The sequence below is a fragment of the Aquarana catesbeiana genome, linkage group LG06, assembly GCF_042186555.1.
Source record: "Aquarana catesbeiana isolate 2022-GZ linkage group LG06, ASM4218655v1, whole genome shotgun sequence".
Taxonomy (NCBI): domain Eukaryota; kingdom Metazoa; phylum Chordata; class Amphibia; order Anura; family Ranidae; genus Aquarana; species Aquarana catesbeiana.
The window spans coordinates 67,300,966-67,325,840 of NC_133329.1; the positions used below are offsets into that span (position 1 = coordinate 67,300,966).

Sequence of the window (24,875 nt, forward strand, 5' to 3'; positions counted from 1 at the left end):
AAGAGGGACAGAGGGACTTTGTTCCAAATCAGGGACAGTCCCTCAAAATCAGGGACAGTTGGGAGTTTATTATTTTGATACACAAACTGTTTGCTGCATTACTATTCTCTTTAGAGTGCCAAGGTTGCCCATGGTATTTTACAACTCTAGCAACACCTCTGCCCAAAAATAATACCTGAAAGTGAAACTAAATAAAACACATTCACTGTGACACATCGTAAAGGGCATTCATTTCACAAAGATGGGATGGCGGAGAGGACTATTCTGGGAATATTCATTCTCCTCTCTCTACTCCAGACATGTAAGTTCTTAACATTGTATAAGACATTGATGACAGGAATAGCTATTCATTTCACTGTATAGATGATTGTGATCTGGGGTTAGGTAGCGGGTGCAATGCTCCCTGGGGTGAGCCACCACTTAGACACTCCAGTAATGTCTTGATAAAGCAGTAGAGCTATTGTTTGTGCTATGTACAGGTTATATACAGGTGCTGGAAGGTTATCCAAAGAAATAAACTGTCCTTGTGTCTCAGTTCTAATTACACAACAGCCGTTCTAATTAATAGGTTACACAAGCCTCATGCTTGTCAGCCTCAGCGCACAGTTTCCACTTTTTAACAACCTTTAGTTCTAGTAGACCTTGTAGTGTATTGTGAGTGCAGTATTGTGTGTGTGTGTGTGTGTAAAAAGTTAAAAAAGTTAATTTATTTAAGTAATGCAGTTCAAAAAGTGAAACTGTATCTCACAAAAGTGAGGACACCCCTTACATTTTTGTAAATATTTTATTCTATCTTTTCATGTGACAACACTGAAGAAATGATACTTTGCTACAATGTAAAGTAGTGAGTGTACAGCTTGTATAACAGTGTAAATTTGCTGTCCCCTCAAAATAACTCAACACACAGCCATTATTGTCTAAACCGCTGGCAACAAAAGTGAGTACACCCCTAAGTGAAAATATCCAAATTGGGCCCAATATTTTGTGTAGCCACCGTTTTTTTCCAGCACTGCCTTAACCTGCTTAGGCATGGAGTTCACCAGAGCTTCACAGTTTGCCACTGGAGTCCTCTTCCCCTCCTCCATGACGACATCACAGAGCTAATGAATGTGGTAGTGTCCCTCGCGCTATAAAGAATAAAGGAATGTGTCTCAATCTAAATAAAATAAATAAGTGAAATAAAGCGATAAAGGTAAGTGAGCGTGAGTATTATGTGATGATGTCTCTCAAGACTGCAGCAAAGTCAAAAGTGTTCACACTACACTTCAGCAAACTAAAAACCTGTGGAAGGACTTCGCGCTTCAAATCTATCACATAAAGAAAAAAAAAAGTGACAGTATAACAACCTACAAAGGTGCAGCTAAAGTGGCTATAAACATAGATATCAATGTGGTTGAATACAACAGTGAATAAACACGCATAAAAATAATCAAACAAATCCAAATGTGCTGGTGACACACATGATCTTCATAAATGAAAAGTTCATATTGTTCTCTTCTTAAAAGCAAAAATCCTATATGGCTGTAGCTGGGATCAGGTATGGAGGACAATGAAGACAGTCTATAAATGGGGGGTCCGGTATATCCGGGCTCTCTAACCTCTCACCTTAAAGAAGGGGGATAAAGGCATCAAGTGTCTGCTGCAGTAGGTCCTGTAAAGTGCAGTGCATAAGGTAATCCGGGTGATGTGCCTCTAATGATAAGATAATCTTCCCGGCGTGCAGATGCCTATAGGAACAGAGAGGGGGTGAGAGAGGGGGTTGCCCGCCCTGGGCTCCACCGGTCCGGTGGAAAAAGTAAAGAGGGAAAAGAGAGAAGCCTCCAATGGTGTAGTAGATTTGACCAAAATAGTGTTTATTAAGAATAAGGGTGGTCTCTTACATTTAAAACAAGATAAATAGGCATAAAAACAAGAGAGAAAGCTGGAGCGGCGTCCGAGGCGCCTCCTTACTGACTTCCGGTTACGTATTAGTCTCTGCCACGCCCTTCAACATCACCCAGTGACCACGCCCCCTAAAACATCACAGTCCCAGCATGCCCAGGGACTGTGACATCATAAAGGGGCAGGGTCTCCGCCTATATAAGTCACAACGCAGCCCTCAGAGAGCAGTCCAGCCGGAGAGAGCGTTGTGTCAACATCTGGAGAAGAGAAGAGAAGAGAAGAGAAGAGAAGAGAAGACAAGAAGCCCAGAAGTCCGGACCTCCGCTGGCAAGAGAGCCACCTGAAGACAGCGGAGGAGCTGGCCGAAGGACTGGAACACCGGGAGAAGAAAGCGGAGAAGAACCAACCGGACGCCGGGAGAAGATGAACCGGAGGGACCCCCGAAGCCGGAAGAAGACCCCCGAAGACGGAGGAAGACCCCCCCCCGGAGCTGTTTAATAAAATATTTTAAAAACCTGTGTAGTTTTATTATTTACACTTTTTTCCTAGGTGAATGGGTAGGGGTACCATGTACCCCATACTCATTCACATAGGGTGGGGGGCCGGGATCTGGGGGCCCTCTTATTATAGGGGGCTCCCGGATTCCGATAAGCCCCCCGCCCGCAGACCCCGACAACCAACGGCCAGGGTTGTCGGGAAGAGGCCCTTGTCCTCATCAACATGGGGACAAGGTGCTTTGGGGTGGGGGGGGCCGCAGGCATGCGGCCTGGTACGGTTCAGGAGGGGGGGGGCGCTCGCTCGTCCTCACCCCCTTTCCTGACCGGCCGGGCTGCGTGCTCGGATAAGGGTCTGGTATGGATTTTAGGGGGGACCCCACGCCGTTTTTTCGGCGTAGGGGGTTCCCCTTTATAATCCATACCAGACCTAAGGGCCTGGCATGCCCCGCGACGGGACTCGCAAGGTGTCAATCTCGCCGATAAAAGCGGCAAGATTGACATCCTTTTCTAGTCCCGTCGCACCTGAGTCACGTTCAAAATGAACGAACTTGTCCGTGTGTGGGCAAGTCCGTTCATTCTGAAAGTCCGTCGGAAAAACGGGCGGACTTAGCCCGCCGCAAAGTCTGGTCGTGTGTGGGCAAGACCGTCCGTTTTAAAGTCCGGCGCACCTGGCGGACAAAGTCCGTCGGAAAGTGTGCCGGACCAAGTAGGACAGAAAGTCCGACCGTCTGTACGCGGCATTACAGTAACTAGCTATTCCAAGGAAAGTTTTGACTTGTGGGCCATGCCCATTCTTAGATGGTTTCTATTTTGAAAATGTTTTGACTCCACATGAAGAACATTCAGTACAGCCTTGACAGACAAGTGAGATTCCCAGTTTGTGCTAATGATCACTATATTGTCCAGGTAAACTGCAGCGTATTCCTGGTGGGGCCTTAGGGTTCTGTTCATGGCTCGCTGGAATGTGGTGGGGGAATTTTGCAACACAAATGGCATCTTTTTATTTTAAAAGGAACCCTCATGGGTTACAAGCGCAGCTATTTCCGTGGTGCTTTAAGCCAGACCAAGTCAATTTGCCAATAACCTTTTGTTTAGTCGAAGTTTGTCAGATACTGGACTGTCCCCAGTCTTCTTATAAGCGTGTCCATCCAGATTATGGGATAAGTGTCAAATTATGACAATGAATTGAATTATTACAAAACTTCCAACTACTGTTTGGCTTTGGGAATAAAACAATGGGACTGGCTAAGTCACTATTAGATTCAGGGCCGGTGCTACCACTAGGCAAACTAGGCGCTGGGCGGGGCTGCATTTGATGGCGCTGATGAGGCTATATTTGATGGGCGCTGGTGAGGCTACATTTGATGGGTGCTGGTGAGGCTACATTTGATGATGCGCTGGTGAGGCTGCACTTGATGGGCGCTGGTGAGGCTGCATTTGATGGGCGCTGGTGAGGCTGCATTTGATGGGCGCTGGTGAGGCTGCATTTGATGGGCGCTGGTGAGGCTACATTTGATGGGCATTGGGTAGGGCTGCATTTGATGGGCGCTGGTGAGGCTACATTTGATGGGCGCTGGTGAGGCTGCATTTGATGGGCGCTGGTGAGGCTGCATTTGATGGGCGCTGGTGAGGCTACATTTGATGGGCGCTGGGTGGGGCTGCATTTGATGGCGCTGGTGAGGCTACATTTGATGGGCGCTGGTGAGGCTGCATTTGATGGGTGCTGGTGAGGCTGCATTTGATGGGTGCTGGTGAGGCTGCATTTGATGGGCGCTTTATTAAAAAGGTGGGATTTACATGGGCAGGGAAAAGGGGGCGGAGTCAGCCGAGGGGGCAGCAAAATGAGGTTTCGCCTAGGGTGTCAAAAATCCTTGCACCAGCCCTGATTAGATTCTTCAGTTATACCTACAGTAACTCATGCATTTTTCCTAACTTTGTCAATGATATGTTTCCTCTTTGGTTAAGGAATTCGGTAAGGTTTAAGTTTAACCCATACCAGTAACAACATCATGTTGTACAAGTAAAATCTGGCCATTTATTTCTGAAAAACTGTTTGTTTTGGTTGCACAAGCCTAATACTTGTCGGACTCAGCATGCACAGTTCTGTAGTTTTCACCAACTTTTACCTCTAGCAGGTGACGTGTCTGTTCCCCAGGCTGTAGAGCCCTGTATGTATGTTTAGTTGGCAGGAACAAACTCTTACAAGCTAGAAAATCTCTGAGCAGGGCAAGGCTGAGAATGTTTAAACATCACAATTGGGACCAACGTTATAGAGGAAGGGTAGGGTTTCATTGCTTGTTGTTGTCAAGGAGACATCTATATTAGCCTAAAGTCTTGTGTGTGTGTCAGAGCTGGCTTTCTTCCTAGACATGTCAATGGCACTGCATGAAAAAAAAAAGCTGAAAGCAACCCTCTCTCAATGGGCAATACTGGTTGGACACTTCCATTTTAATATAGTTCCTTGACAACTGAGGTTCTAGTGGTATCTCAGTCCTAGAATTCAAAGCAGGACAGAAATAGAAATGTTCCTGTGTTGCTTTACAAATCAGCCAGTCAATCACTACCTCCATGTGAGGGACAACCGCAGTCTGCTTCCTCTTGGTCCAACTGTAGCACTTCATGGTAGTCAGTATCTTCAAGGTTTCCTACCAGGTGGGAAGATCATTGCACAACCATGCACATAGCATGTGCTTGAAATAATACACTCCATGACTAGTGAGCACTAAACAGCGCATAGTCTCTAACAAAACAAACAAAAATACAGTAAGAGAATTTGGAAAACTACTGTATTCCTAAACTAGGAAAAAGTTTTGAGCTGTAGTTGACCTTGCCTAAATCAGAGCCTCCAGCTAATATCTTATTTTCCCTAGGCGTGGCCTTCCTCGTAGACTCCCAATACAGGAAACTCTTTGGAGAAGACCCCATAAAAGCCGGTGGGAGTTGACTTGCAGGCATAACCACTGAAAAGGAAAATTTTGAAGAACTTTAAACTAAATTCTGAGCCTGTGCACAGTATTTAAAAGAGTTGTAAAGGCAGACGTTTTTTACCTTAACGCATTCTATGCATTAGGATAAAAAACCTTGGCAGTCTCCCCAGCACCCCCTAATTACTTACCTGAGACCCATCTCTCTCCAACAATGTCCACAAGTGTCTTAGCCATCTGGGACTCTTCTCCTGATTGGCACACAGCATTTGGACAGCAGCAGTGACATTGGCTCCCACGGCTGTCAATCAAAGTCAGTTGGCCAATCAGAAGATAGAGGGGCGGGGCCGGGCCAGGGTGGGGCTCCGTGTCTGAATGGACACACAGAGCTGTGACTTGGCTCGGGTGCCCCCATAGCAAGCTGCTTGCTGTAGGGGCACTCCACAGGAGGGAGGGGCCAGGAGAAGCGAAGAGGGACCCGAGAAGAGGAGGATCTAGGTTGCTCTGTGCCAAACCACTGCACAGAGGAGGTAAGTATAACGTTTGTTTTTGTTTTTTTTTTTTAAACGAGACTTTGCAATCACTTTAATTGTCTCAATCAGTGCGCACAAATCCTGCCCCTTGGTTTTGGTCTGAAACTGGCAGCCCAACAATAAAGAGAAGAAGACCAGAGCATCTGCACAGGCTTAATCAAACCATAAGAACACCCAGTTTTACATGAAAGCAATTCAAGTGCTTTTATTCAGACAGTGACAGTGAGTATACAGCAACAACACAAACATGAACTCAGCCATTTTTGTTTGCTATAGCAAAAGTGACACTAAATGCTAGATTAACCTTTCGAGTGTCCAAATGCTGTGTGACCTCTAAGGGAAGTGTGAGCATAGACATGCATCTATAACGTTACCAATTCCAATTTCTCTCCTTAGCAGGGGAAACAACAGATATCAATGAGTCAGAATGGTCAGGTATGACCACCAGTATTTGTATTAATTTGTTCAGTACTTTCTATCAGATCTGGTGTAGAAAATGTGACCAGAATGTCATCTGTAAAAAGCCGGTGTGTGTGTAATGGGTTTTGGGCGTTTAGTATTTTAACTTTTAAATTTTACTTTAAAGTTTTCATTGGCAATGTCCATGCAACAAGCAATTATGTAAAATGTAAAAAAAAAAAAAGTCCCTGTTTTGAAACAAACAGGTAGTATTCACAATACAAATACACAAGAAGCATGCCCATTAACACAGCAGTTTTTAATTTTCTGAGCCTGCATAACTTACTTTTTTTACCTATTGATCCTGCCAGTAGAGCCATTATTTTTCCACTTCCTGTATCAGGCTTAGCTGTCCAGCAAAAAAGTTTGCGACAAACCATAAAATACTGCCAGCTCTGAGTTTTGAACTAGAACCTGTGGAACTTTCTGGACTAAGCTCACCCAACCCCTATGGAAATGATTGGAAGACCAAATCTAGGCTACAAATAAGAGTCAGTGGTCTTGTAATGGTAAGCAGAAAATACTACAACTATGCAAAGAGGTCCCTTTTGTTTACATTAAAGCAACCCTGTTTGTCCCTTAAAGCAATCAAAACAGCATTTCCCTGCAATAGAAGATGTATTATACTCACTCACCCAACATGTACAGTATCCTTCTTCTATTCCATCTCTTTAGCCTCTGTAAAATTCTTCAGCCTTTGACACTTCTGGGAGTGTTGGATACCTGTGTCCCCCGCCATCGTTCTCTGACCCTAATGTCACTGCTGTGTGCCGTAGTGATGTAGGGTAGGATGATGAAACCAAAGTGGTGGGACACACAGGCATCCAGCAATTCCAGAAGTATTAAATGCTGAAGAGACCTACCGAGGCTGAAGAGCATGAACAGAGGGTAGGTAGGAGACTTGGGCATCTGGGGAGACGATACCTCTTCTATTGCAGGGAACTCTATTTGGAATGTTGTAAAGTACCAACAGGGCTGCTTTAATCTATAATCTGTATAATCACAATCTAAAAAAAAATCTTCACGTTGTGGGCGCTTTCTTTTTTTTTTTCATAATCAGAAAGGTTTTTATTTAATAAGACAATACCAAGTACAAAGAAGTACAAAAGCTTTTCCCATTCCATTATACCAGTAAACAAAGCTAAATACAGCTGGCATTCCATGCAAAGTTGGTACATTATAATAATGAAAAGTGTGGCGCTAATGAATAGTGGGACACATACTGTTAATCAAGTAATAGTGATCTCTATAGAGGAGTAATGAAGCTTAAAGTGTAAACTTATGAAGTGAAAGGTAATTGTTTTATAAAACACCCCAAAGAAATATAAAGTATATAATAATAGTGGGTGCTTAGATGTGTAAGGGAGTGGATACTCAGTAACAACCTGTAGGTTAATTAAGAAACAATCGTGCATACAGAACCATATTCCAAAAAAACAATACAGAGAAATAATAATGCAAGGTATCTTAATATACTAAGTATGCAGCTCAGCGAAAATAATGTTCATTTGGGTAAAAGCCAAGAGAAAGGACGTCCAAATCCCTAAAAAGGGTAAACATATATGGATACTCGAAGTCTATTAATGGGTGGATGGGGTACTCCTATTTAGTCCCACAACCATCTGGGCGTAGGCCGTCTTCATATGAGGTGATTAAAGGCTGTTTAAGAAGGGTCCTTAGGTACAGGCAGATTCTTGACTCATGTGGGTGGTCTCAACAAAGAGAAAGAAAAGCAAAAGGATGCCCTTACCAGATAAGGTGGACTCCCAGGCCGTTGGCGGTGAGTCAAACGAGCTTGTACCGTCAAGCGGTATGGGGTGATGATCTGTAGGAAGACTTGTGTAGAATCTTGTCAGGAGTCCTAGACTACACCCCACCACTACCCACTGCGCTGTTTTTACACTACTTTTTACTATTTTTTATGCCTTTGGATTTCAATTTTATTTTGAGCCGAGTTTTTACTGCCCTCGCTTGTAAAAATTTTTGGAGTGTACTCCTTAATAAAGTGCTCTAACGCTTTTTACAAAATAAGGATTTACACTATGTGGAAGTTTTTTTCTTTTCTTTGCCTATTTGTTCATATGACGGGCTTTTGAGGAAACGGTCATTCGGCGACCGAAACCGAATCCTGGGGGCTCCCGATCCTAAATTGGTACACCATCTGAGGACTCCTGACAAGATTCTACACAAGTCTTCCTACAGATCATCACCCCATACCGCTTGACGGTGCAAACTCGTTTGACTCACCGCCAACGGCCTGTGAGTCCACCTTATCTGGTAAGGGCATCCTTTTGCTTTTCTTTCTCTTTGTTGAGACCACCCACATGAGTCAAGAATCTGCCTGTACCTAAGGACCCTTCTTAAACAGCCTTTAATCACCTCATATGAAGACGGCCTACGCCCAGATGGTTGTGGGACTAAATAGGAGTACCCCATCCACCCATTAATAGACTTCGAGTATCCATATATGTTTACCCTTTTTAGGGATTTGGACGTCCTTTCTCTTGGCTTTTACCCAAATGAACATTATTTTCGCTGAGCTGCATACTTAGTATATTAAGATACCTTGCATTATTATTTCTCTGTATTGTTTTTTTGGAATATGGTTCTGTATGCACGATTGTTTCTTAATTAACCTACAGGTTGTTACTGAGTATCCACTCCCTTACACATCTAAGCACCCACTATTATTATATACTTTATATTTCTTTGGGATGTTTTATAAAACAATTACCTTTCACTTCATAAGTTTACACTTTAAGCTTCATTACTCCTCTATAGAGATCACTATTACTTGATTAACAGTATGTGTCCCACTATTCATTAGCGCCACACTTTTCATTATTATTCTTACATTTGCAACGGTCAAATTGCTGTGTCGGCTGCTTCACTTTTTCTTAGGAGCTGGCGCAATTTCTACACCTTTTTTGTAAAAGTTGGTACATTGTTAAACTGCATCTCTGTCTTGTAAAGGTTCCCGTGTCATCTCCCCTTGAACATTCCCTATCCTCCCTTCCAAATGTATGGGGTTTGAGTAGTGGGTTTGTGTGAGCCGTAGGAAGCTATACAGCTCACCCATATCTCTCCTATGTTCCCTAGGAGCTCCCTATCTATACTCAGCCTGTGGGACATTGCAGTACCCTCATCAGAATGAGCTCCCTTGGGGATAACCCAGGGACATTAAGCCATTGAGACCAGAGTTTCTCATATTTATTAATTCAACCCCTATGCTGGTATATGTTCCCTTCCTAGGGGAGCGTGTTCCCCATATGAGTTACCCACATTTTAACCGATGGAGGGGTTATAGATTTCCAACTTAAAAGAATGACCTTCCTGGCCTGAAATAAGGCCCTGGAAAGAGCCACTCTGGTCATTTTCTCAGGTATCACCTCTTCGAGGATTCCAAGTAAACAATGAATAGGATTCAAGAGAACATTAACTTGGAAGATTCTATTAAGTGTAGAGATAACCTCACTCCAATAGTGATGTAACTTTGGACAGCGCCAGATGAGATGGATAAGGTCCCGGATGCTTGCCTGCATTTACAACAGAGTGGCTCAGAGATTCTACCCATCCTGTGAAGCTTCACTGAGGTATAATGTACTCTGAGTAAAATGTACAACTGCAATACTTTCTGAGAGACATTAAGAGAGCATGTTAGCTGACTGAAAAGCCTCCGCCCACTGGTTGCCTGTCAATGTTACCACATCTTCCTCCCACTGTGACATTGCCTTCGTATGGTGGGCCCTCGGGTATTCCATTAAAAGCATGTGGTAACTCTGGGATATGAAACCTTTTGTTTCAGTCGCAGACTGAAGTAGGTGAAAAACAGGGGTGAGTGAAAGTGACCAATCTGTCGCATTACTTACAATTGTAAGTAATAATAAAACATGTGGGACGGTAGGGCAAATTTCCGTTGGAGATCCAGAAAAGTCATCAACCTTCCATGTTGGAACACCTGGGAGAAAAGAGTTACCCCCAGACATGCCATCTGGGCCCTTGCTGGATTTTAGCCAGTTCAGCATATGTATTATTTACCCAAATTGAACTATATACAGTATAACCCATTGATCGCTTCCGTTGCTTCGCTTTATTCCAGATTTTCTGGATTAGTGCATAGGTAGGCTTTTGTTTATTGGGTTTCTGAAATAAATGAGCCTCCAGTCCCTTAGGGATGGACTCTGCATCAGTGCCAATAAGTAGGAGGCGAGCACAGGAGCCTTCGGTAGCAGGGGACATAGAACCTCTGAGGTGTTGGAGTTGAGCAGCTATATAGGAAACCCAAGGGTTTGGGAGGGCAAGGCCTCCACCTTCTTTAGGGAGTTATAACTGTTCCAGTTTAATTCTGGGGGGACGGGCACCCCAAAGCAACAGCCTACACAGGGAATTGACCATCCGAAAGATTATCAGGGGGATTTCAACAGGGGAATTATAAAGGACATATAAAAGTTAGGGCATAAGTATGATTTTAGTCAGATTCATTTTCCCTGCCAGGGACATTTTAAGGGTGGGTGCCTTCTAAACCCCATGTTGTGTAACTTTCTCTTTTTATACATGTGGACTGTGTTATCTTTAGAGAAAGCCTGTGCTTTACCCCTTGCAGCACAACAGGCTCTTGTGAAAACATAGAAGAAACACATATGTGAATGCTATTTTACTTTCCAAAAGATTTGTACTTCTAGCTTTCCAGTCCTCAGGTTTACACAGTCCTGTCACACAGCAAAGCCAGGTGGATGGCACCACTTTCTCTGTTTCAATTATACCTGTCAGAAGGGAATACAAGGGAATAGTGGTATTCTTTCTCCACCCCAACCTGCTTATGGAAATTGAAGGAGCAGTAGGAGAATGATGTAGGTTATCCCTCTGCTCACTCTGCTCCCTTCTTTCTTTCTGCTGCTTGTCAGCAAATTTTCATGCAGTACACTTGACTGTATCCCACACCCGCCCCTCCCTCTATCAGTCTGAGCTCTGCTGTAAAGGGGCTGCTACCAAGAGCAGATTTTTGGATCAGAGAAAATGGTCACCAGGACCAATAGTAAAGTGAATCTCCCCAACACGGACACATACCGTAATAAAAATCTTCACATTACATCCAAAACTAGACAAAAGGTATTGCTTTACATACACTAAAATGTATGTACTTTTTATGTTATGTTCCCCTCCCCAACAGCACATGCTCAGTTTCCTTTACCCCAATGTGTTTTTTGAGTATAAATTGGGTAAAAATTTTACATAATCTTACATGTTGATTTATCTCAATAGATGCAGCTTTGGATGTCTTCGCTCCTTCCCCACAAAGGGCCTTTGTCACCAACAACACCGTTCTCAACTGCACCTTCTCGGTGGATAAACAGCCACTAGATTTTAGCTTGCTTTCCATATCATGGAGTTTCCAGGAAAAAGTCCTCCTGCGATATGACAGTAAAGGCTTCTCTACCCAAGACCCCAGGATGTCCTTCTGTGTGGAATCGCTGGGGGACGGATACGCCTCACTACACATATCCAACGTGACCATTCCTGATAGGGGCACCTATGTATGTACCGTTATCTACAGCACTGAAAGCAAGAAGAAGAAGACTTTACTCAAAGTGTTAGGTAAAGGCACCTACTGAAAAAAAAAATCAATGTCAGGTTAAACATTGCTTTCATATTTAGCTTTTGGGGAAAACAATGTAATAACTTTTGTATAATTGCCAAAAGAATGAAGTAAATCTGATTTGTAAGTTGACAACATTTGGTTTGGGGTGTCTACTTTCCAAAAAGGGTTCATTTTTGTCAGTCAGCATTGAAACCTGAAAAATAGCCTGTAAAGAAGAAGGTGTGATATGCTTGTATTGAGGTGGTTAAGGAATACACATCTGAGAGTCTTTGATATTGACCTATAACTTAACCCACATACTGTACATCTCAAACTCTCAACTTCCATTTATATTCCATAACTCCTACTGTAATGGAGTTACCTTCATAAAAAGTGAATGCATTAATGTAGAAGAAGATACCACTCAGTTAGACACCAAATTCCTTAATTTAGTATTGGGACTACTAAAGATTATCTAAAACCACTTTAAAGTGGTTGTACACCCTGTACAACCACTTTTAACTACAGGTAAGCCTATATTAAGGTTTACCTGTAGGTGCTTGAAATACCTCCTAAACCTCCACGGTTTAGGAGATATTTACGAAAGACCCGAGTGCCGATGACTACTGTGCATGCGCCAATGTCATCGGCTCATGCGCACTTTAGAAAGGGCACATCGTTTTAGAAAGGGCACTGCTAATGATACCGTTCTCATTACTAAAATCGTGTATATAGTCCCTTATCATCCCCTCCAAGACTTGCATACTATTGATGTTAGGCTAACTGGTCTGTAATTTCCAGGGATGTATTTTGGGCCCTTTTTAAATATTGGTACTACATTGGCTTTTCTCCAATCAGCTGGTACCATTCCAGTCAGTGGACTGTCAGTAAAAATTAAGAACAATGGTCTGGCAATTAATTGACTGAGTTCCCTAAGTACCCTCGGTGTAAGCCATCTGGTCCCAGTGATTTACTAATGTTAAGTTTCCCAAGTCTAATTTTAATTCTGTTCTCTGTTAACTATGGAGGTGCTTCCTGTGATGTGTCATGAGGATAAACACTGCAGTTTTGGTTACTAAAGAATAAATCTCAGCCCATGCAATTTTTAAGAGCAGCACATTTTGACTGTAGGTGGTTGCGGGTGCGGGAACAGCTGCGATTCCCACACCCGCAACCACTTGCAATGGTGTGAACCTAGCCTAACTAGAAGTTAGTAATTAAAAATAGTTTGAAGAAGCTACCATATTGTAAAATTTGTTACATTCCTGTCTGGCTGTGACAGCTAGTGATAGACATTTTTAAAAGTGAGAATTAAACCGGCGGATGCTGTGAGCCTTCTGTTTAAACATGTGGTGATGGCTACTGTGTGTGTGTAAAGGGTTAACTGCTTAGTTGACCTATCCCAGTGATGATCACTTAGTTTGATGGCACTTAGATTGTTGTCCCCCAAATTGGAAAATCTCCCTTCAGGGTAAGGCTGAGTAATCTTCAAGTGTAGCACCATACTAGTGTCAAGTAGCCTGCTCGGTAAATTTTGTTGGATCCTCTGTAGTTAGAGCAGCAGGGGTTGATTATTCAGGGCTGCTCAGTGTCTCACAGGCTGCTGCTTTGATTGCTCCCCCCTGTCTTCTAAAGTACTCTAGAGTCATAGTGAAAGGAAGCATAGAGTGGGCAGGCTAAATATTTATGGGACTCCAGCCAATCTCTGGGGAGGTGTGCCCAGTAGGTGGTGAAAGAGCCCATAAATAGTCTGAGGACTGAGCAGCAGAGTGCAGAGTTCCTGGGTCCAATCCTACTCCAGGAGACCCCTGTGCAGGGGCTCTGCCCTTGGGGCAGATTTCTAGAAAGAGATATCAGGAAGACACAGAGGTCCCACCTGGGCTTAGCTGGGGGCCTATTCACAAGCTTGAGTCCTGGGATCAAGTTGGGTCTGGAAAAGCTCACTAGGAAGAGCCAGGAGAAAGTTGTTGGCAAAAAGTCCATCTGTCCTATAGTGGTGGGAGTATACATCTTCCTCACTAGGAAGAGCCTGGTGCATAGCGGCAGAAGGTAACTGATGATCCATGTGGCCATGTGAGGAAATGACCCCAGAGTTGAACAGTTAGTGACTGTGTGTAGCTTTTAATCTCTGTTAGGAGTACTAGTCACTGTCAGCATAGAGATTCAGTGGGACATTTGTTTTTGTACAGTACAGCCAGAAAGTTAAGGAGTCATCGAGTTGATTAGTTCTGCAGTTTATTGGGGTATCCCATGCTCCCTCTCCCTATCCAAGTTCCACTACAAAACCTAAAAAGAAATCCGTAAACTGTTTTTGGAGCCAGTGAAAGAATGAAGAAAATGCTGTGTGCCTGGCTATGTGAGCTCTAAGTGCAGAAATAGGACCAAATTCACCAGCAGCTCTTTCAGGGTGTGCTACACAAGTATATACATTCCACTTCATAAACTGTTATTTGTGTTCCCTTCAGCCAGACCTCGAATATACACACTTATCACAAAGGACCATAGAAATACAGAGAGCATCCTAACATGTAAGGCCACTGAATTCTTCCCTCCGGATATCTGGATAACATGGTACAGAAATGAAGAAGTCCTGAGAAATGAGTTAATGGGAAAACCACAAATGTATAAAGATGGAACATACCAAATGGACAGCTCTATGAAAATCACATCAACCAATGAAGGCCAGAAACAGATCTTCTCCTGTAGAGTCCAACACGACTCTCTACAAGAACCTCTGCAGATGAACTTCCAGCTCATCAATGAAGGTATGAATATTCATCCACTCTTCATGTTACAAAATTTTTAAATCTAAGTTCAGTGCCCTAAACTGTGTAATAGCAAAGTGAATGGGCACATGAGCAGGATGGGTTGGTAGAGAAAGAAGGGGAAGGAATGTGGTGGCAGGAAATTGTAAGAGAGGTCCGAATAAGGAGTTTTATTGTGAGATTGTTGGGCTCCTTTTACATGGGGCAGATCTGCAAGCAGATCCCCGCTGATCTGAGCCAAGTGGGACGGATATCACATCCATGCCCATTCAGTTTATGCAGAGCGGACAATCAACTAAGCTCTATGGTTGGCCAGGTGTAAGCGGACTCTGCTGTCCGTTTACATCAGGCTTCTTCTGATCTAGTCCACCAAAATGGAAAATGATGTAGTAATTTTCCATTTTTTTTGGATGGACTTGGAGGTAGGCGGGTGTAAACAGGCACACTCTCCATGGACCTAATAAACCTCCATGAAAACTGACAGGCGGACCTGCTTGGAATACCTGTGTGATAGGGACCTTAGGGCACAGACCAGTCAGGGACACTGCTTCTCCCCCCCTCCCCCACTTAGAGCAAAGTTACAAATAAGTTAGGACTAGAGTGAAGGGCTGACAGGGGATCGAGTTTTAAGTCAAAGTGGAGGCAAGTTCTTGATGGTGCCAAATATTGTAATTCTTTTTGTTTGGGTGACTTTTTAAATGCAGCGATCACAAAATATATTTTAGTTTTATAGAAGTTTAAAGGATATGTGAATCTTAAACATGCACCCCAATTCATAGCAGTTTGAGCACTACCCCTGTAGGAGCCAATGGTTGTATTGGGTCCTCTGTTCTTACCTTGACCTCAGCATTGACCTCAACACCACTTAAACTTTGGGTTTGCACGCCAATAGACAAAAACCGACAATTTTGGTTAGTACCTTAGGATCACCCTGAAATAAGACTGGAGACCTTGGGGTAGAATAGCAAAATTAATTAAGAATATGAATACTCAAAAAAGGACAGAATATTTCTTTCAAATATTTTTTATTGAAAATTAAGTAAAAAAGGCAAAACACAATGACAGTGGATTTAAGGCCTCAATAGAAAGACACCTGTAGAAAAGACGCATGTAGATATGACACATGTAAATTGGAACAAATAAACAGATGAGCAGTACCACTAGCACATTGTTTACATACAATTTCCACCAAACAAAAGTTTTGCTCATTGTAATTAGGGATGAGCCGAACACCCCCCCCCGTTCGGTCCGCATCCAGAACATGCGAACAGGCAAAAACTTTGTTTGAACACGTGAACACCGTTAAAGTCTATGGGACATGAACATGAAAAATCAAAAGTGCTCATTTTAAAGGCTTATATGCATGGTATTGTCATAAAAAGTGTTTGGGGAGCCGGGTCCTGCCCCAGGGGACATGTATCAATGCAAACAAAGTTTTAAAAACGGCCGTTTTTTCTGGAGCAGTGATTTTAATAATGCTTAAAGTGAAACAATAAAAGTGTAATATCCCTTTAAATTTCGTACCTGGGGGGTGTCTATAGTATGCCTGTAAAGTGGCGCATGTTTCCTGTGTTTAGAACAGTCTGACAGCAAAATGACATTTCTAAGGAAAAAAAAGTAATTTAAAAGTGCTAGTGCCGGCTTTAATGAATTGTCAGTTCGGCAATACATATAAAAGTTCATTGATAAAAACGGCAGGGAATTTCCCCACAGGCGAACCCCGAACCAAAATTTTAAAAAAAAATCAGGTCTGGTATGGATATTAAGGGGAACCCTCACGCCAACATTTTTAAAAAATGGCGTGGGGGTCCCCCTCAAAATCCATACCAGACCCTTCAGGTCTGGTATGGATTTTAAGGGGAACCCCGCGCCAAAATTTTTTTAAAAATGGCGTGGGGTCCCTCCAAAAATCCATACCAGACCCTTATCTGAGTACGCAACCTGGCAGGCCACAGGAAAAGAGGGGGGATGAGAGAGCGCCCCCCCTCCTGAACCGTACCAGGCCACATGCCCTCAACATTGGGAGGGTGCTTTGGGGTAGCTGCCCCCCAAAGTACCTTGTCCCCATGTTGATGTGGCGAAGGGCCTCATCCCCACAACACTTGCCCGGTGGTTGTGGGGGTCAGCGGGCGGGGGGCTTATCGGAATCTGGAAGCCCCCTTTAACAAGGGGACCCCCAGATCCTGCCCCCCCGTGTAAATTGGTAATGGGATAAAACAAGAGACGGTTTTTGACAATGCCACATGAGAAGACCGGAGAAGGAAGCAGAGGAAGAAGCGGGGGAAGATGATGGAGGAAGAAGTACACCGAAGGAAGACCAGAAGAAAGACGATTGAAGAAGAAACGGGGAAAGAAGAAGAAATTAATAAAGGAATTGTCAAAAACCGTCTCTTGTCTTTTTTAACATTTTTGACACTTTTTTTGTGAAATCGTAGGGGTACATTTGTACCCCATTACCAATTCACACGGGGGGCGGGATCTAGGGGTCCCCTTGTTAAAGGGGGCTTCCACATTCCGATAAGCCCCCCGCCCGCAGACCCCCACAACCACCGGGCAAGGGTTGTGGGAATGAGGCCCTTCTCCCCATCAACATGGGGACAAGGTGCTTTGGGGGGCCGCTACCCCAAAGCACCCTCCCAATGTTGAGGGCATGTGGCCTGGTACAGTTCAGGAGGGGGGCGCTCTCTCATCCCCCCTCTTTTCCTGCGGCCTGCCAGGTTGCGTGCTCGGATAAGGGTCTAGTGTGGATTTTGAGGGGGACCCCCACGCCATTTTAAAAAAAAACTTGGCATGGGGTTTCCCTTAATATCCATACCAGACCTGAAGGGCCTGGTATGGAATTTAGGGGGACCCCCACGCATTTTTTTTTCAAATTTTGGTTCGGGGTTCCCCTGTGGGGAAATTCCATGCTGTTGTTATCAATTAACTTTTATGTGTATTGCCGGACCGACAATTCATTATAACTGGCACTAGCGCTAGCACTTTTAAATAGCTTGCATATAAGCCTTTAAAATTAGCACTTTTGATTTCTCTCATAGACTTTTGAAGGGTGTTCCGCGGCTTACGAATTTGCCACGAAAACCATAAATTGTTCGCTATTCGGCGAACGAGCGAACCGCCAATGTTTGAGTCGAACTCATGTTCGACTCGAACATAAAGCCCATCCCTAATTGTAATACTCTCATAAGCTTTGTGCCGTGACTAAATACATTGGATATACTTATAATAACCTATATTATTCTAGTGTATCCCGGTAGAGATTGCAGTTCAATACTAAAAAATATGTGTCATTCAAAAAAAAAGAAAAAAAAACCTGAAAAATAGAACTAATAGAACTAGCACCAGTAATTTACCAAATGCAAACAGAAGACCATAACTATTGTGTTGAAATTGTTATAAATCAGATACTTTGTCAAGATAATCCCAATGAGCCCATTTGGAATGAAAGGATTTAAGGCCCTGGTTATTAATTGTTAAGAATTTTTCATATAGGTAATGGGTATTAACTCTACTAAATACTAATCACCTCTGTGTTGCATGTTTAGTGTTCCATGCCTTAGTTATACTTAATCTTGCAGCTATAAAGATATGTGAAATTATGGTTCTGTACTGTATAGGAAACAGATCTATATCTAAGCCCAGTAATGCCAGAGGAGGAGCTGTCAGGGTTAGAATACCCATGGTTTGGGATATGAGGGGGAACACCTTATTCCAAAAACCACGGAGAGACCTGCAGTGCCACAATATATGCATTCAATTTCCCCTTGAGCCACATTGCCGCCAACATATAGGGGAGGCATTGGGATAAAATTTGGACAGCCTATATTGGGTTAGGTATCCTCTGTATAGAATCTTAAGGGCGTTGTCCCAATGATTTACACAATGGGTCACACTAATGTTTTAGCCAGTGTGTGTTGCCATTCCTCATCAGAGAAATGTTTACCCAAGTCTCGCTCCCAACTCACCATATGGGCTGTTTTACTAAAAGGGACAGGTAAGGGAGTATTGGAGGTCAAAATATATATGAAACCCTGCGAGCCACTTACGGATAAATGCCTACAAAATAATAAGTGAACAGTGGAGACCAGCTGCAAACACTCAGTCACGTTCCATATTCGTGCAAAGTATTAAAATAAAAAAACAATGTGTCTGCGCTAGAAAAAATCGCTGCACTCAAAGTGCAGTACCCCTAGGTGCTAAAGTATAAAGTGCACAGTGCTATGTGAAACACAGCAAGTGAGTGATCAAACAAAACAACATATCCATTAAAATATCAAAATAAAATACAAGAGGATATAACAAACAGTGAATAAATGAAGTCCAAAAACGTGTATATCCAATGATATAAAAGTGCCCAAATAAATTAGTCCAAAAATTTGGTGAATTTCACATATCCTATCTTCCAAACTGTGCCACCAAAAAACATGCTGTGGTGTCTTCCAGCCGCCCCCACAGGTGTATATGCTCACCTTCCTGTGTGTGACACAGCGATTAGACTATGTCAAACAAAGCCTTGGAGCCACTCCTGTGCTCATTAGGAACCAGCTGTGCAGACTTCCAATGTTCTCAAGTGGAGATGGTTTATGCAAGAGAAAAAAACTCCATAGCGCAATATGTAGGTATAAAGGATTTTAAAATAATCAGCTCCCCTCACATATATGTGCATGCGTAAAACTACCCCTAAGTGCTAAAGTATAAAGTGCACAGTGCTATGTGAAACACAGCAAGTGAGTGATCAAACAAAACAACATATCAATTAAAATATCAAAATAAAATACAAGAGGATATAACAAACAGTGAATAAATGAAGTCCAAAAACGTGTATATCCAATGATATAAAAGTGCCCAAATAAATTAGTCCAAAAATTTGGTGAATTTCACATATCCTATCTTCCAAACTGTGCCACCAAAAAACATGCTGTGGTGTCTTCCAGCCGCCCCCACAGGTGTATATGCTCACCTTCCTGTGTGTGACACAGCGATTAGACTATGTCAAACAAAGCCTTGGAGCCACTCCTGTGCTCATTAGGAACCAGCTGTGCAGACTTCCAATGTTCTCAAGTGGAGATGGTTTATGCAAGAGAAAAAAACTCCATAGCGCAATATGTAGGTATAAAGGATTTTAATCAAATAATCAGCTCCCCTCACTGGGGTACTCACATATTGTGGGTGCGTGAGTGCACCATCCTTAACAAGCATAAAACGGTCAATCTCTCGGTGTGGTGTGCGGTGCGGCGTGTGTAACGAAAATCTCCTGCTCTCTCTCTGCTGACAGCTCCGTCCAGGCCCCTCCCCTACGCGTGTTCGGCACCGGGACCACGTGCCTTCTTCAGGGGGAATTCCCCCTGAAGAAGGCACGTGGTCCCGGTGCCGAACACGCGTAGGGGAGGGGCCTGGACGGAGCTGTCAGCAGAGAGAGAGCAGGAGATTTTCGTTACACACGCCGCACCGCACACCACACCGAGAGATTGACCGTTTTATGCTTGTTAAGGATGGTGCACTCACGCACCCACAATATGTGAGTACCCCAGTGAGGGGAGCTGATTATTTGATTAAAATCCTTTATACCTACATATTGCGCTATGGAGTTTTTTTCTCTTGCATAAACCATCTCCACTTGAGAACATTGGAAGTCTGCACAGCTGGTTCCTAATGAGCACAGGAGTGGCTCCAAGGCTTTGTTTGACATAGTCTAATCGCTGTGTCACACACAGGAAGGTGAGCATATACACCTGTGGGGGCGGCTGGAAGACACCACAGCATGTTTTTTGGTGGCACAGTTTGGAAGATAGGATATGTGAAATTCACCAAATTTTTGGACTAATTTATTTGGGCACTTTTATATCATTGGATATACACGTTTTTGGACTTCATTTATTCACTGTTTGTTATATCCTCTTGTATTTTATTTTGATATTTTAATTGATATGTTGTTTTGTTTGATCACTCACTTGCTGTGTTTCACATAGCACTGTGCACTTTATACTTTAGCACTTAGGGGTAGTTTTACGCATGCACATATATGTGAGGGGAGCTGATTATTTTAAAATCCTTTATACCTACATATTGCGCTATGGAGTTTTTTTCTCTTGCATAAACCATCTCCACTTGAGAACATTGGAAGTCTGCACAGCTGGTTCCTAATGAGCACAGGAGTGGCTCCAAGGCTTTGTTTGACATAGTCTAATCGCTGTGTCACACACAGGAAGGTGAGCATATACACCTGTGGGGGCGGCTGGAAGACACCACAGCATGTTTTTTGGTGGCACAGTTTGGAAGATAGGATATGTGAAATTCACCAAATTTTTGGACTAATTTATTTGGGCACTTTTATATCATTGGATATACACGTTTTTGGACTTCATTTATTCACTGTTTGTTATATCCTCTTGTATTTTATTTTGATATTTTAATGGATATGTTGTTTTGTTTGATCACTCACTTGCTGTGTTTCACATAGCACTGTGCACTTTATACTTTAGCACCTAGGGGTACTGCACTTTGAGTGCGGAGTATTGGAGGTATTTATAAAACCATGAGAATTTATTTGGTCCTGGCTGGAGTAAGTATTGCCACAGTTTAGCATCAACTGTAATAGTTGTAAGAGGGTGTTTTTGATGGAAGGCCTGTATCCATAGATATGTAAAACTATATTTCTCCACTGTTTGTGAATTGAGATCTTGGAAGGATGTAAGACCTTTTTGGATCCACGTGGTGACAATAATCGATTGGAGCAGATGTTCATAAGCTTTTAGTTGAAATCCCATCTGCTTGATGGGGTGTCGAGGGTTGGGATGGTTAATTAAAAACTCCCAAGCCTCCATTGAAGCAGAAATAGAGGGTAATATTGATGTGTGAATGGGGTTGCTGATCCATGTAGCACACAAAGGACAGAATATTTCAATGAGAAACACTTTGTGGCACTCAGTTTTCAAAATAAATTGATATAGTAGGAGTGCTACTTTAAGCTCTGGTAAGGTCAGCATTAATTGTAGCTTTCCTCACTGAAACAAACAGCCTAAGCTGCTTGTAACTTGGTATCAAGAGAAGTCACACGATCAGTTTTGGAAAAAAGATATGACGGCTTTTCCGATGGGATTCCGCTCAAGTTTGCCTTGCATAGACACGGTCACGCAAAAGTTTGTTTATATTACGACCGTCAAGAACGCGGTGACGTACAACACTACGACGAGATGAGAAAATGATGTTCAATGTTTCCGAGCATGCGTCAAATTGTTTCCGAGCATGCGTAGGGATTTTGTGCGTCAGAATTGCCACAGACGTGCCACAGACGTGCCACAGACGATCGCATTTTCGGATAGGAACTTTTTCCGACCGAAAAATTAAGAACATGCTCTCAATTTTTTGCTGGCTGGAATTCAGCCAGCAAAAGTCAGATGGAGCATATACATGGTCGCATTTTCCGGCAAAAAAATCTCATCGGTCTTTTGCAGGCCGAAAATCCAATCGTGTCAATTGGAGTCATTTATGATGAGGGAGCTAGGCCTAAGCTGTGATTTGAAAATTTCAAGTTCCTAAAAAAATTATTGACTATGTAGAATAACAGGTATTCTAACACAGTCCTTAAAGTAAGTCTTCTGCCGGCTATGTTGGGGTCCTTAAAGACAATTGCATGCTAAAGGGAATGGTTTCTGCAACAAGGAACCAGTTTGTAGAGCACTCATTTTTATAAGAACACTGAATGGGGAAGTGTCCAGTCAAGAGTTAAATCTCATAAGTATAGTATTACATATTTATCAGATATTCAAGGATACCGTTCTGAGCAGTGGGACAATGCTACTTTCCTACAAGGTCAGTTAATATGTCACAAAGAGTTAATATCCCACTCTCTGACTCTACAGTATTTGTAGAAGCATGTCTTCTTAAGTGGTTAACGGGGGCCCCCTTTAACATAAGGACTATTCCAGGTGAACTCCTGTAGTGATCAAACAGCAGTAGCACTGCAATGAATCAACAACTTTTAGCTAGACTCAGACAACAGCAGTCAGCAGGTCATTATCTAGATCAGTGAGTGCTAACTTATAATCTCCCCGACTTTTTCTGCTCATGAGCTATCCTAATTGTTAGTGTATTTTGTGTGGCCAAAGACAATTCCTCTTCTTCCAATATGGCCCCGAAAAGTCAAAAGGTTGAATACCCCAGCTTTATAATATGCTAGGTGCATCGACTGTATAACTAGACAGCAAATCTTCATACAGGTACCACTATCAATCAGTACAGGGAGGGCCAAGACACGGATGTGCCATCCTGTGATATCTTGCATAAAACTTAGATATAAAAGCATGTGAAAGGGGCTTTGCGAAAGGGGCTTTGCGATTGCCTAGTAATGGCATCAAGAGCAAAAGTCCCTACCCCTGCTCCTGTCCTGCTAGAACACTGTCCCTCCTGCTGAGACCAAACCCTCTGCCGTATTGTACCCCACTCCATGTCAGAGGCCTCCACATAACATTCCTGGCCATTAAACTTTATATCCCAAGGAAAGAATGTCCACACATATAAGTTAAATTGCTGCACTTTGCTGATGGAATTCAGGGAAAGGCATAACAGTCACATCACATCGACATACAGTCACATGGCAATACTTAGTCAATCACATTTAGTGGACAGTCCACAGTAGTCATATGTGAAAGCATATGGAGCTCTTTTAGCAACCATCTCCCTATAAAGTCACTATCCACCCAGGGACATTAGTATTTACAGGACTGTGCTCTCTGTAGTCACCTCCTCCATAAGTATACCTCTCTTGGGATCCTCCAATCTGCCCTAACCCCCACCATAGGGGCCAGAAAGTCTACAGCTGGCTCTTCCTCAACACAAGTCTACTTCTCCCAGCCTCCTGTCCTGTCCAGGGTCTATTCATGCTGGTTACATCTGTGTTGGTGTGGGGTGTTCAACTCCCATGCCCCAGAAACTCTTTGGCTCCCCCAACCTGGTCTATATCTGTGCACTGACTCACCCATGATATCCCTGTATGAGGACTCTGTCTAAAAGGGATCTAGCACCTGATGACACTGTCTGCTGTAACCAGACCCTATTCTGATGCAGAGCCACCTAGTGGCAAAATAGCTAGCTGCGCCTACCTACAGTATAAGCATACTGTAGTGTAGGGGTCTCCTAACGTACTAAACCAGGGGGCGGATTCCTGTCCTTTAGACTTTCGGGGGACCGGAGTGGCCAGTGGAAGTAGAAAATGCCCCAGCGCTAGTGGGAGTAAAAAAAATTACATAGTGCCTGTAGTCAGTAGAAGGAGGAATAGTGCCCTATCATTGGTTTTTATGGGAGAAATAGTGCCTAATTGTTTATAACAGTGGGAGGAATTTTGCCCCATTGCTGGTGTCAGTGGGAGTAATAGTGTCTCGTCACTGGTATCAGTGGAAAGAAAAATGCCCTATTTATGGTGTCAGTGAGAAGAATGGTTCTCCACTATTTGGTGTCAGAGGAAAGATTGGTACCCCCTTGTTGACATCAGTGGGAGGAATTAGTGCCGGATAAAGGCAAGCAAAGGGCCACATTCGGCCCACGGGCCGCAGTTTGGAGACCACTGCTGTAGATCATAAGGATTAAAAAGCACTTTACAATTGGTTCAATAACTTTCATTTTTATGGTCTACATACAGGAGGGCAGGACTCTCATAGCCATGGTGAGTTTTAGAATTGTGTTAATTTGTGATGTTTATTATTTTTTACAGATACAGAAACGTCATTCAATGTGGTCACTGTGGTCTATATTATTCTGGGTTTAACAGCAATCCCAGTTGGGATCGGGATTTTTTTGTGGATTCGAAAAAATGCAGGAAAAATGGTAACACACATTAAAACTCTACAGATTGCTCTGCTTTCAAGTATGAAAAGTAAATCAATGTATATTGTGTCCTTATTGAATATTTATGCCAGATGTATATTATTCTTTGCCTATAAATTAATTTACATTTTAAGCCAGTCAGTAAATAAAAGGTAAAGTTGCCAATACTCAAGATGCAGTCTTTGTGATCACAATGTTCATGTACCTAATTTGTGGGCATTTTTTTTTATTATTACTACATTTTTAATAAAATATTACAAAATAATATAATCAAATACAAAATAATAATAAGAATACAAAGAAAATCCAAAATAAACAAAATATGAATATAGGTTTTCTTTCAATTTTTCAAGAAACAATGTTGCTTACAGCATAAAACTGAATATAGAAAATATACAATATAATGTCTCCACTGG

At 42.8% G+C, this 24,875-nt stretch overlaps 1 protein-coding gene across 1 annotated transcript; it reads left to right on the forward strand.

Moving 5' to 3' along the window:
• Positions 1-206: 206 nt before the first annotated feature.
• LOC141147978 (natural cytotoxicity triggering receptor 3 ligand 1-like) lies at positions 207-24,615 on the forward strand. Its single transcript, XM_073635135.1, has 4 exons — positions 207-301; positions 11,557-11,889; positions 14,338-14,637; positions 24,347-24,615. Exons 1-4 carry the CDS (start codon positions 247-249, stop codon positions 24,613-24,615), a joined length of 957 nt encoding a protein of 318 aa, XP_073491236.1. The 5' UTR covers positions 207-246.
• Positions 24,616-24,875: the final 260 nt, after the last annotated feature.

Coding starts and splice junctions, on each gene's coding strand:
- LOC141147978 (XM_073635135.1), top strand. CDS start 247: ATGGCGGAGAGGACTATTCTGGGAATATTCATTCTCCTCTCTCTACTC. Junction 302..11,556: donor CCTCTCTCTACTCCAGACAT/GTAAGTTCTTAA, acceptor TTATCTCAATAG/ATGCAGCTTTGGATGTCTTC. Junction 11,890..14,337: donor GACTTTACTCAAAGTGTTAG/GTAAAGGCACCT, acceptor TGTTCCCTTCAG/CCAGACCTCGAATATACACA.